Source organism: Erpetoichthys calabaricus, chromosome 1, assembly GCF_900747795.2.
Source record: "Erpetoichthys calabaricus chromosome 1, fErpCal1.3, whole genome shotgun sequence".
Taxonomy (NCBI): domain Eukaryota; kingdom Metazoa; phylum Chordata; class Cladistia; order Polypteriformes; family Polypteridae; genus Erpetoichthys; species Erpetoichthys calabaricus.
The window spans coordinates 54,139,883-54,151,947 of record NC_041394.2 but is presented as its reverse complement, the minus strand read 5'-3'; the positions used below and the strand labels follow the sequence as shown (position 1 = coordinate 54,151,947).

The 12,065-nt window shown below is 38.6% G+C and overlaps 1 protein-coding gene across 2 annotated transcripts in view; it reads left to right on the top strand.

The window, feature by feature from the left end:
- Positions 1-12,065, top strand: part of ebf2 (EBF transcription factor 2) — a 145,717-nt gene that overhangs the window by 105,818 nt on the left and 27,834 nt on the right. For both annotated transcript variants that reach the window (XM_051928327.1, XM_028799604.2), the window contains exon 7: positions 10,167-10,248. In XM_051928327.1, coding sequence (XP_051784287.1) covers positions 10,167-10,248 — 82 coding nt within the window. The remainder of the gene's footprint in view (positions 1-10,166; positions 10,249-12,065) is intronic.

Here is a 12,065-nt window from a genome sequence, read left to right as displayed (position 1 = left end):
TTTCTTATCTGAATTTCCAATATTGCCCATGACTGTTTCTAAAACATTGCGCTCCTCTAAGCATGTTGTCATGTGTCCAGCCTTTGATCTACTTCTGTTCTTTGTTCCATGCTAAAATAAATCTATTTGGATAAAAAAAGTAACAACATTTACATTTCTAAGAAGTTTGCAGGATAAATGTTCTTTGATCAGCCTCATGACAAGATATCGATCCACTTTCAGAATTGATTTCTTTTCTGTTTGTGAGTGGTGAAGGTTGGACATGCCTGTATGAGAGCTGAGTGTGCCTGTGTTGTTTTCTCCCCTTTCTAATTAGCAGACTCGTTGTGTTAATTTCCTAAAGATTGACAATTTGCTTTAATGCCCCCGTTAGCAGGACTTTGCAATTAGCAGCAGAGGCGCTGTGCTGTAATTAAAAGCAAATGCTGCCAGCAGCCCTGAATTGGCAGAGCAGATGGGGCCTCACAGCAGCTGGAGAATTCCCCGCAATAAACACAACAGCCCCTGGCTTCTCCATCTCAAGCCTGAAATATTTTATCTCCAAAAGAAACAGAGGATATATAAGATTCTTATTATCACTCAACAGCTTACAGATGTGAATATGGAAGCCAGAAAGAAAGAAAGAGAGATATTGAGAGTGGGAGGAAAAGTTTATTTTTTTAGGGCCACCTTTCAAACTCTCCATTTGCCAAAGGTCCCAATTAGAAGACCTCCATTGTTTGGAAAGGTTAGTCCCATAGAAATTTTCGAGAAGAGAAAGGCTCTGGTGGTCGATTTCCCATGTCTATAAGGCAGATACAGGATCTAAAGCCTAGCGTGACAGCTCTTTTGTTTTAACTGCTTGGGAAGTGGACTGACTGAACTGACAGGGCAATCGCTGCTTTCTCACGCTGACCCAATTCCCTGCACAGTTTCAGTAAGTGCTCATCGCAAGACAGCTATGTGACACTCTGCACTGTAGTCACCATGGCACAATAGTTTTTGTTTCATGCTTTTCTTTTAAAATGAATTCTTTTTCAAATGCCTCAAATACCTGTTTGTATACCAATTAGTGTGGAATCGAGGGCTTATGTTGCTATTGACATCTTTGAGTAAGATTAAAATTGATTCTTGACATCTATATTTGACTTCGGTAGGCTAAGAAGCTTTAACTCAGAACTCACTAAGGTCAAATAATTTCCAATCTTGACTTCTTCTCACAACTCTATTCTTTTATCTGAAGCTCTCATTCTTCCACCTTTGAGTTGGCTCATATATTCTGTTTCTGTGCTTTGCTTACAGGAGCTATTCATTGCGTCTGTGTGTGGGGTGACTTAGATCTAAAAAACTGTCAAATGCATACTATGTAAGCACAGATATTATCAGTTAACATACAAATAAGATAATACCTAACTACTAAATAATTAGATGGAGAATGATGGAGAGATTACTGTCCTCACAGAAGTTTTGTTCAAAGTCTGGCTGACTTTGGCCAGCTGACCACCAAGCTCCTCCAAGGTCAGTCTCTAATAAGTAGTCAGTCTGTCCAGGTAATCGTCTCTGAAAGTGTAATGAGAATTAACCTTAAAGTAGGCTTCACTGCACTGCCTGTCTGTTCATTCCAGCTGGTCTTCAGAAGCAGGAAAGCATACCCTACAATGAAGGACCATTCACCCTTTAATCCTTAAATCCATCTCATTCCAAACCAGGTTTTTGGGTGATAGAGTCTGTCCTGTCAGCTTTCAGGAAGCAAAGTTGAACAGATGTCAGTCCATCACAGTGTTCACCTCTTATACACATCAACAAACACATTTGAAACAAATAATTAATATCCAATTAATGTGGAATATTGATGTAAAAACCCAGAGAATTATGAGAAAACATACACAGACAGTAAAAAAGAAACAGTGACATCAATTCCCTGGAATTGTTAGGCAGCTACTATGCACCTGGCTACCATGAAGTGTTGGCCAACAGTGTGAAAGCTGAGTCCTGAGGCCATATCCACCATAGTTCATATGTCCGCTCCTGCTGGTGAGCGCTCATTTAACTTTGTGGTTCTCACTATATCTCAAATGGAAATGATCAACATTAGAGTAAGTGATATTATTGAAAGTGTCTGATGTTTGTAATACTTGCTTCAACTGCTCCTTCTTTTGCTCTTATCTTATCCCTGTCATATGTAGCTGAACAGTCTACATTTAGTCCATCCATAAGCTCCTTCAAATTCCAAGTATTTTTACTCTTGTATCATCTTAATTGCGGTTTAATGTGATGCCCACTATGAAAAGGAATGCCTACAAGGGGGTAAAAAAAGACTAGCTGAGTGAATAAAAGCAGTAGAAGTCTTTACAGTACAATTTACCAGTTTGTACTTGTAAAGTTGCCTAGACCATTCTTGAATATTCTTTTTCTTATTATTATTATACAGGAGTGGGGAAAGAAGAATGAAAAAGTGAACAGCATTGTGCTTGGACTTTGCTTTAATCCCCAGCATGGATGTGTCCTGCAAGATATTTGATCCATAATTGTGTAGTTTTATGTAAGGGACTCCCATTGATAACTGGGTTAATTGGAAACTGGAAACTGTCTCAGGGTGAGGGAATGTCCTCTGCTTTGAATTAGTGTCCCGGAATGTCCTTAATACCCAACACTTCTGATTGGTAAAGAGCGGGTTGTTTTGTGGAAAGAGTTTACTGCAGAAAAGGTTAACACATGGAAAGTGAAGTCTTAGACTGGCAAGCAGACAACAGTTGTGTTTCTTTAGCTAACAACAACACCAACAATGTTTATTTGTATAGCACATTTTCATACAATTGATGTAGCTCAAAGTGCTTTACAAGATGAAATAAAAAATAAGTTAATATAAAACATAAAGAAACAAGATTAGGCTATAATACTGTACAGTATGTAACAAAGAAAAGGTAAAGTTGGATGGCCAGGGGGACAGAAAAAAAAACCTCCAATTAGGCTGCAGAAAAAAACAAAATCTACAGGGGATCCAATGCCAAAAGAATGTCCAGCCCTGACTGATCATTCTACCTAACATAGATGTGCTAAATCAGTCCGCATGGCTTTCAGGCTTCACAAGGAAGAATTTGATGATGATGGTCATGTGGACATCTGGGATACCCACCATTCAATCCATAAATGCAAGGGGCATATCATCACCACAGAAGAACTGGAAAAGAAAGCACAGAATGGTACAGATTAGTACGGAATTGCAGAGCCCAGAGGAAAATTATCATTCAATGCTCTTGTTGACTATAGGGATACAACTAAAATGTAGCTATGAAAGGGCCATTTTAAAAGAATGGGTTTTTAGCAGTTTTTCTAAATTGTTCAACAGTATTATCCTGGAAAATTTCTATTGATAAAGTATTCCAGATTTGAGGTAGATAACAGCAAAAGCTAATTCACCACTTCTTTTCAGGTTAGGTAAGAGGGGTAATTGTCAAAAACTTCATTTATCGGCTTACGCAAAGTTCAACAAAGGTGATAATCAAATCTGAATGTTTGCTTCACACATTGGTGCTTATTTCTAAAAAGAAATATTCACTCTTTCCATAGGTGTTAGTTATAGGTGCGTGGATCTTCCATAAATTGACTCACCTACCATAACAACACTTAAACCGACTATTCCTGTATCCGAGAGGTAGTGTACATTTCTTTAAAACTACAGAGATCTGGTGTGATGATGGAAAAGCCACGACAAGCAGAAACTTAATATTCAAATGTACTGTAGGGCGGCACGGTGGCGCAGTGGGTAGCGCTGCTGCCTCGCAGTTGGGACACCTGGGGACCTGGGTTCGATTCCCGGGTCCTCCCTGTGTGGAGTTTGCATGTTCTCCCCGTGTCTGCGTGGGTTTCCTCCGGGCGCTCCGGTTTCCTCCCACAGTCCAAAGACATGCAGGTCAGGTGGATTGGTGATTCTAAAATTGGCCCTAGTGTGTGCTTGGTGTGTGGGGGTGGTTGTGTGTGTCCTGCGGTGGGGTTGGCACCCTGCCCGGGATTGGTTCCTGCCTTGTGCCCTGTGTTGGCTGGGATTGGCTCCAGCAGACCCCCGTGACCCTGTGTTCGGATTCAGCGGGTTGGAAAATGGATGGATGGATGTACTGTAAGATGTCCTGCTCAGGAATTTGAATTCATTGATATACTTCCAAAATTCTACATGATTTAAGGGGCTATAAAGATCACATCCTTCCAGAAGTAATAAAACAGAACACTCAACTCAATCCTCCAACCATTTTCTGAATCTGTGTTATAGTATGAGGTTATTGAGAACTTTCCACTGTCTAAGGGGTGATGGACAGGACCAAATGCAGAACAGGATATCCATCCACTGTGGGGCACACTCACACCCATGCACCCTCACCCTTTAGATCTACCATTCAGTATATCAGCATGTCCTTCTACTTGTGGAGGAATCCAGAGACATTGACGGAAAATACCAGGATCATAGAAAGAAAGTGAAAACTTCACACAGAAAGTACCACAGCTAATAACAAACCTATGTGGCAGTAATGCAACCCACTATATGTCTTTTAATAATTGCAACCCAGGATAAATATAAACAATTTTAAACAATGATACACTCTAGCAATGTGCCTTCCGTGCCCTCCATCTTTTAGACTGTCTCAATGAATATAATCAGAGCATTAGTTTGCATTCAAATTAATTTCCCATTTGAGCAATGCAATGCAAATTACTGTTTTTCCTGTACCAGTCTAATGGATGTATGCATGTGTATTTAATTTTTATAAAGAAGATTTTGCTCTTGCTTGTGTTTTCAAGAAGGAAGCATCAACTTTACTGTCTTAAGGCAAGCAGTTCACAAAGTTCTCACACTGTAATTACTTAACAGATCTACGCAAAATAACAACAAAAAAGGAAAAACAAAAAACACAGGGGTGCAAGCGTGTGTGGGTGCGCGTAAGGGGGTCCTCTCCTTATTAATTATGCAAGATTAGTCTAATTATAATTCCGCAAATGAATATGTGGCAGAAGGTGTTTGGAAACATTGCAGCAGATTTGCATGTTAAGTGGATGGGGAGGCTGGGTAATGCATGCTAATTTATGCATTCGCTTCTCGCTTTAATTTGGAAATTTGCAGTTGTGTGTGTGTGTGTGTGTGTCTATGTGTGTGTGTTCTTCTGTGTGTTTTAGGAGAAGGAGTAGTTGAAAAGTTCTGTTAAGTCTAATAGTGACAACAAGGAATCAGAGTATGACCTGTGCAGCAAAGATGAGACTCACTTATACCTGAAATCTGCAGTAAATGCAATCACCTGCAGAGGCAGTAGTGAACATCGATGACAGTCAGTTTGCAGAAAACTTCAGCATTAATGGCGCAGAGTGCCTGCCATGTCCATTTTCCGCTCTAACAGAGTGAAAAAGCATTCATAAAAGTAGCAGCTCTTGCCAGCTGTCACTGAGCTGGCCTTTCTGGACACAATACAAATTCATCTTTTTTACCAGGGCTTCTCAAACCTGGTACTTCAAAAACAATTTGTCTTTAATTAAACTTCTTGTTTAATTGGGTGGCTTATCTAACACATCCATATATGTCTAATAAACTTTCTACTATTCATGGCTTTGAGAGAGGCCTAAAGGCGTTGTCACTTTCACTGCAGTTGTATAAAACACTCACCCATTCATTATCTAATCCAGTTTCGGTTAATGGTGGGGTGGAAGCCTACTTCAGTAGTTTTGAACAGGATACTGGAGCCAAGATTGAATGGGAAAACACTCATGAAAAGACCCCTGTTTAGAGTTTATATTCATGTCTTTGGGAGGAAAATGAGAGTGCCCAGAACAAAATCGAACACTGGTAAAAGCAGTGCACACATACATCATACAGTTAATGGCTGAACCAGGATTTACACCCAGTCTACTAGTGCTGCACAGGAGCAATTCTAACAACTGAGCCACTAACAAGCATCCATTCAAGTGTCATTTTGCATCTGTGTTGGCTCATCCCACTTCTAACATCACAAACATTTGCAAAGAAGTATATAAAGCACACGTACGCTCATACAGGGCATGCACTGTGACACCCACTCATACTGAGTTAGGGTCACAGGGTGAAGAACAAACCCTAATTACAGCAATCACACTCCTGTAATGCAGCTCATCATTTTGGCATGAACAGTGCAGACATTAGCCAATGGGTTTAAGAAATGTATAATAGTTAACTAATTTTATCAAATCAAAAACGCCCATTCATTTATTTTCTAAACATGTTGGATAGCTTAGAAGGGTGTGGAGTCTAAAAAAGCAACAGTGTACAAACAGCAACAGCTTGCCTTGATGTGGAATGCCATCTCTGGGCATTCGCTAATGCAACACTACGTCACAACATAGAGATGCCAGGCAGCTTAGCAATGTGTGCTTATGCATAAACAGAAGAAGGACACGTTATTAAAAACTCAATCCCACCATGTTAGAAATACCAGGTGATGAACCAGACTTAAAAAAACTTTATGAGGCCAAGAATCTTCAGACATAACAACATCAAACTATGGATGACGTGGTCTGTTTTCTCTGTATACTTGATTGAAAATAGATCAAATTAATGGTCCCTAAACTTCTTAGCTCTAAAAGCACATTGAAAAAATAAAGATGAAATGAAAACCCCAAATCTGAGAAACTCAATAATTATGTTTTATTTCAGAAAGTTTTCAAAAGCAGATGTGTTTTACGTTTCACATTAAAACATCAAATCAACAGGCAGCTGACTAACAACAGGCAGGGATGAAAAGAGGAGTGGACTAGTCAGAAGTTGAATGGGGTGGAGGGCGGATAACCTTCAGCCTCATCGTGCTGCGTAGTGATACCACTGAGTCTTCACGGCAATTCATTGATGAACTGCGTGTCTGGAGATTTAGGAATTGACAGTTGGAGCTCAGGGAGTCATTAGAGAGAGAGAGCCTTCTAACATATGATTATTATGATTGGGAGTATGATGTGGCAAGTAGATTTTATTTTGTATCAAGGTTTTTTTTTAATATATAAATAGTATTGCATATTGGTCAGTGAATAAGAATGCCACACAGATTAGAGAGGGATGCCACTCCAGCATTCAGATATTCATTATCAAGGTCATAGTATCACTGGTCCATTTTTGCACTAATTTGCACTATGAAAACTCATTTTAAGTTGTCTGTTTATTAAAGCCAGACTCAAATCAGAAGTTTGCTCATCGTGACTGTCAAATGAAGTTCATGCCAACTGCTACACCAGCAGCCAGCCTAATGTTGATCAGCGAGAACACCCAAGTGTAGGACTTGGTTCTTATTGTGTTCATTGATACTTGGAACACTTGACTCAATTTCCTGGAAGTAAAATAAAATCAGACATCATAAAAATGAACATTTTAAAATTTTTAAACACATCATAAGTTAACTGAGGTTTTATGAAGCGATGAAGTGTACAGTAGATATCTTTAAATTTCCAGGTTGAGTTTTTTTTTCAGTTTTGCCCCCATGCTTTTAATAATTCATCATAATTTCAGTAATTCTCTAAAGTTTGTCTCACACATGTCCTAACAATACAACAGCCATCAAATGACTGTTGTAACTGAAGTAACTACAAGGTAAGGCTAACTCCTCAAAGGTGACCTTTATTCTACAATTAAAGGTGTCATCAGACAAAGTAGTTAAAGATAATCTACTGTATTTGTCGATTTCTGTTTTATATAGAGCTTTCAGAGTGAACCCTTTTATACCGACCTGTGCCAAAGCTAACAAGAAAACAAGTTTTAGGGAAACTGGCTTCTTTTAAATTTTACCAATAAGACAAGACTTTACAAATCTTGAATTGGAAACATTTTACAAAGGGTACGCAGTTTTAGCTTTATGATTTGCCATTTTTTTCCTCAATTTTGTTCTGATTTTGCTAGTAATTCATAGTTCCCCCTTCACTAAACTGTTTGTCAGTCAAGACATGGTAAACTCCCCAATGGCAACCCCATATTCTACAGTAAAGGCGCCATCAGGCTACATTGCCAACCAAATAGACAATAATCTACTTTATTATATGGTAGCCACTTTATAAGACATTTCTCAAAATATAAAGGAAAGCAGATTTTAGGATAAATGTCCTGAAATTTTGTTGGAATATTGTCTTGATTGTTATTACAAATACAGAAGCGTGATTAAACATTTCAATTTTAAAACTCTATTTCTTTTTTAATCTGAGAAACCAAATACTTTGGGTCAAACTTTTCCCTTGATAAATGTTTATCTTGGACACATACTTGTTGTTTTGTTTTGTTTTGGTTTTTTTTGTTCTTTCTTATTTTGACTTTGAGAGCTTTGTGTATTTCACTGTAAACTAATCTGTCAGCGGCTTGCATTCCACTACTTCTCGCCCAAATCTTTCTAAACAAACACACACGCACATACACACTGGCAGTGTTGTGGAGCAGAGAAGGGGGCCTTGAGATTGCGGCAAAAACCCGGTTGCCATGGCGACACAGACGAGCGAGTGCCGAGACTCACCTGGGAGTTGGGGTTTTCTCCGCAGTACTGGAATTATTTTCAGGGACTGCTGATCTCCCCTAACAAAACAATTCTCAGTTGGGCCTTCCACTGCTGTCCGATTTGGGGGGATGTAGGTGGGGGGAGACTTGCATGCTTTATATGCAGTCCCTCTGGATGAAATGCTTTGGTCCAAAACTGTGGCCTACTTCTGATGAGATTAGGAGATGATATATTGGAAGCAATTAGTTGTTGCCATGCTGCTTCTTAAAGTTGGCTGGATTTTTTTTTTTAGTATTCTGTAATATCATGGCATGAACACTTCTGTCCTACATTTAAAATGATTAAATAATACATAACTCCATATGTGGGTGCTGTCTTGCTGCTCCAGAAGACTGGAATTTGGCCAGATGTACATGCATGTGTGCCCCACGATGGACTTACATTTTCTTTCTGGTTGCTTCCTACCCCTGCCCGTGAAGTTCTGGCTCCTCACTATATTTTCATTAGAAAAAAAGGCGTTAAGCAGAAGTAAGATTAAATTTGTTCCATTTCATCATTTACGTGAGGCTTTATCCCTGGTCTTTACTACCATATAACTTCTTTAATCAGTCAATGAAAATCTTATCTTAAGGACCATGTCTTAAAACTGAATTGTCTCAACCAGTTAAGCTAAAATGGAATGAAGGCTGTACTGTAGTAGTCTTTTAAAGCAATATTATTTTTTCCAGTATTTTTACACAAAATAGTAATAATACTGATAGTAATTCATTTTTACTTTTCATATATTTTGAAATTTCCTTGTGTGGGGAAGCCTTGGGTGCTGTGTGCAAGTGGTAGAGTTTGTGTAATCGTCTAACGTGTTGGCACATATATACATACATAAGGATCACAGTATCTAGCCACATCATGGGTTCAGTATCCTGGGCTGAATTATACGGGCACTGCACAGGGTGGGGATATCAATTAGACTTTCAGACAAAACATTCAGTAGCTTATAGAATTGCTCTGAACAAATGGTGATTATGTGCAAACTTTGGTGAAGATATGTTCAGTGTTGGGGATATGCATACCAGAACAACATACAGAAAAACACACATTCTATAGGACATAACAGGTTATTTCCTTATTGAAATGGAAAAAAGTAAGAGACAAAATGCTCTGCCTATATATATATATATATATATATATATATATATATATATATATATATATATATATATACAGTATAAATCTCTCAGGAAGCATGCTGTGTATCATATGTTCAACACCTGGCCACAGCTGAACCATTAAAAAAGAACAGTTTCTTGCCATGATGCTTCCCTCTTTAATGAGAACATTTATTCCTGTTCTGCATTACTTGGGATGGCCAAGGACAGCAAGACTTGTACATCTGCACTGCCCTCTGCTGGACAAGAACAAAATCTAGACATCTTGTTTCTCCGCTTCAGACTTTTCTTTACCCAGATCTCTTGGCACAGCTGACATGCTGGTGGTTACTGCAGAAAATGGTAATTTAATCGCGAAATGATTTCAGTGTGTCAAATAAACAACAAGCTGGACTTTTAAATTACCTTCAATTACCCTTGGATATAAACTAAGATGACATATTGCAAAAAAAGGTAGAAATATAACAGGCATGTATTATTAATGTAAATGTACTTATGAACTTCTTAAAATATACTTATGGAAATCTCTTTATTTTCACAGATTTTTCTTGAAGTTTTTTCTGAAATGCAACCAGAATTGTCTGAAGACTGCAGGGAATCCCAGAGACATGAGACGCTTTCAGGTAATCAAGAAGTTGTCTAGATTAGTTTGCCAGGAGGCACATGTATGAATTCAGATTTACATTTTAATTTACACTGTTCCCTTTGTGGGACACTCTCGGGACAGAAGGGTTGCCTAAATGCTCATTTTTCACTTCAGCCCAGCATCAGGTTGACTGAGTAGGCTTAACTCTATCCAGTAAACGGGTATCATTTATTTGTTTCATTTGCTCATTAATGTGAAAAGCCTGCTCTCGCAGTCATCTCTTCATACTTCTATACACATAATGGGATTCAGACATGGTTAAGTGGTTTGGTTGTTATTCAACCAAATACTAGGTCTAAGTAACTTTGACCATGGTATGATTATTATTGCCAGACATGGTTTTTCTTTTTCATGTGTCTGGCGTTGGATTCATCATGCTTTGGCTACATAGACAGCAAAGTGAAACTTGTTTTAGTTGGCCCCCTGTGTCCCTGCAGCCTAAAGCCTGCTCTATGCCAGGGACTGTGTGTAGTCCACTAAGAGTTGGGCAGTGGAATTATGACCTCACACTTAAATGGACAACTTGATCTTAGCTGCTCCATTAACAGACACTGTGTTGTTGCATGATGGCCAAGAGCCTGCCATCCATGGTCTATCACTGTGACACACACTGTCTCTCTTTCTGTCTCTCTTATTTTGGTGCTTCTACCTTTTCTAATTATGGGATATCGTGCAGGACAGAATTTAATATCCCTTACAGTTTGTCTGGTGACTGTATCCTTCCCGGTGCCATCCTGGTGATACCCTTGGTCACTGAAACCCTTTGGTTGCAGATACTCCTCACTATATACAGTTTAAAACTTCAGAAGACTTTATATCAAACTGTTTTTTTATTGTAAAGAATTGTGGGAAGGCAATGATGATAGTATAAGAAAGAGAAGCAAATACCATGCAAGCTAGAAGAATTGAACAGTACTTGTTTTCAGTGAGGAGGATGCTCTCCAGTTTCCAAATGGTTGTCTCTCTTGAACAAGAATGGGAAGAATGCTTTTGTTTTTTAATTTCTTATTTGAAATCCTCTCCTCCTTGATTTTGTTCTCAGGCAGATGAATAAAATAAACACATCTTCAGATGTGTGTTTAATCTTATGTTGGAGTTACTGTGCACTGTCAGTCACTCATAGGTGTTGAATAAAATACATTTTGCTTAGAATTAGACGTGGGCTCTCTTCTCCAAACAGGCCCGTTGCAGTGGTATAGTCTCACTACTTTATAGAATGTAAAGTCACAAACAACAGATGGATTTTTAGCTCAAGATGTGAGCACATTAAGGAAAAGACTGGTTTCCTAAAATGTGTTAGCAAAGTTCTCTTCTAAACAAAGTGGATAGACTATAAAGGTACTATTAAACATATGGCAACAAGGATCACATACTGTAGATAACATTCAAGAATCAATAGCTGACATACAAACATTAGTCATTCATTCAGCTGTTCCCATGTATTTTGTGCTTTTCCTGAATGAAAGCACTCTTAAGTTTCTCACTGCTGTTTTCAGCTTCTCCCAAACATCCTTCAGTAATAGAAAACCTCCTGTAAAATATCAGGGAAGTTTACATTTAGGACTACAGATTCCAGTTACATTTTTGGTTCAGTAATAAGATAATCCATCCATTTATAAGCTTATTTTTATTAGTATCTTATTAGTATTAGAGACAAGGCAGACACAAATCCTGGAGGTGAGGCAGTCTGAGCAGTTTAGCGCCAACAGAAGTACACAGATTAAGTCAATGTAGACATAAGGAGAACTCCACACAGACAGCACACTGCCACACCGGTCATAAGTGATTCTCACT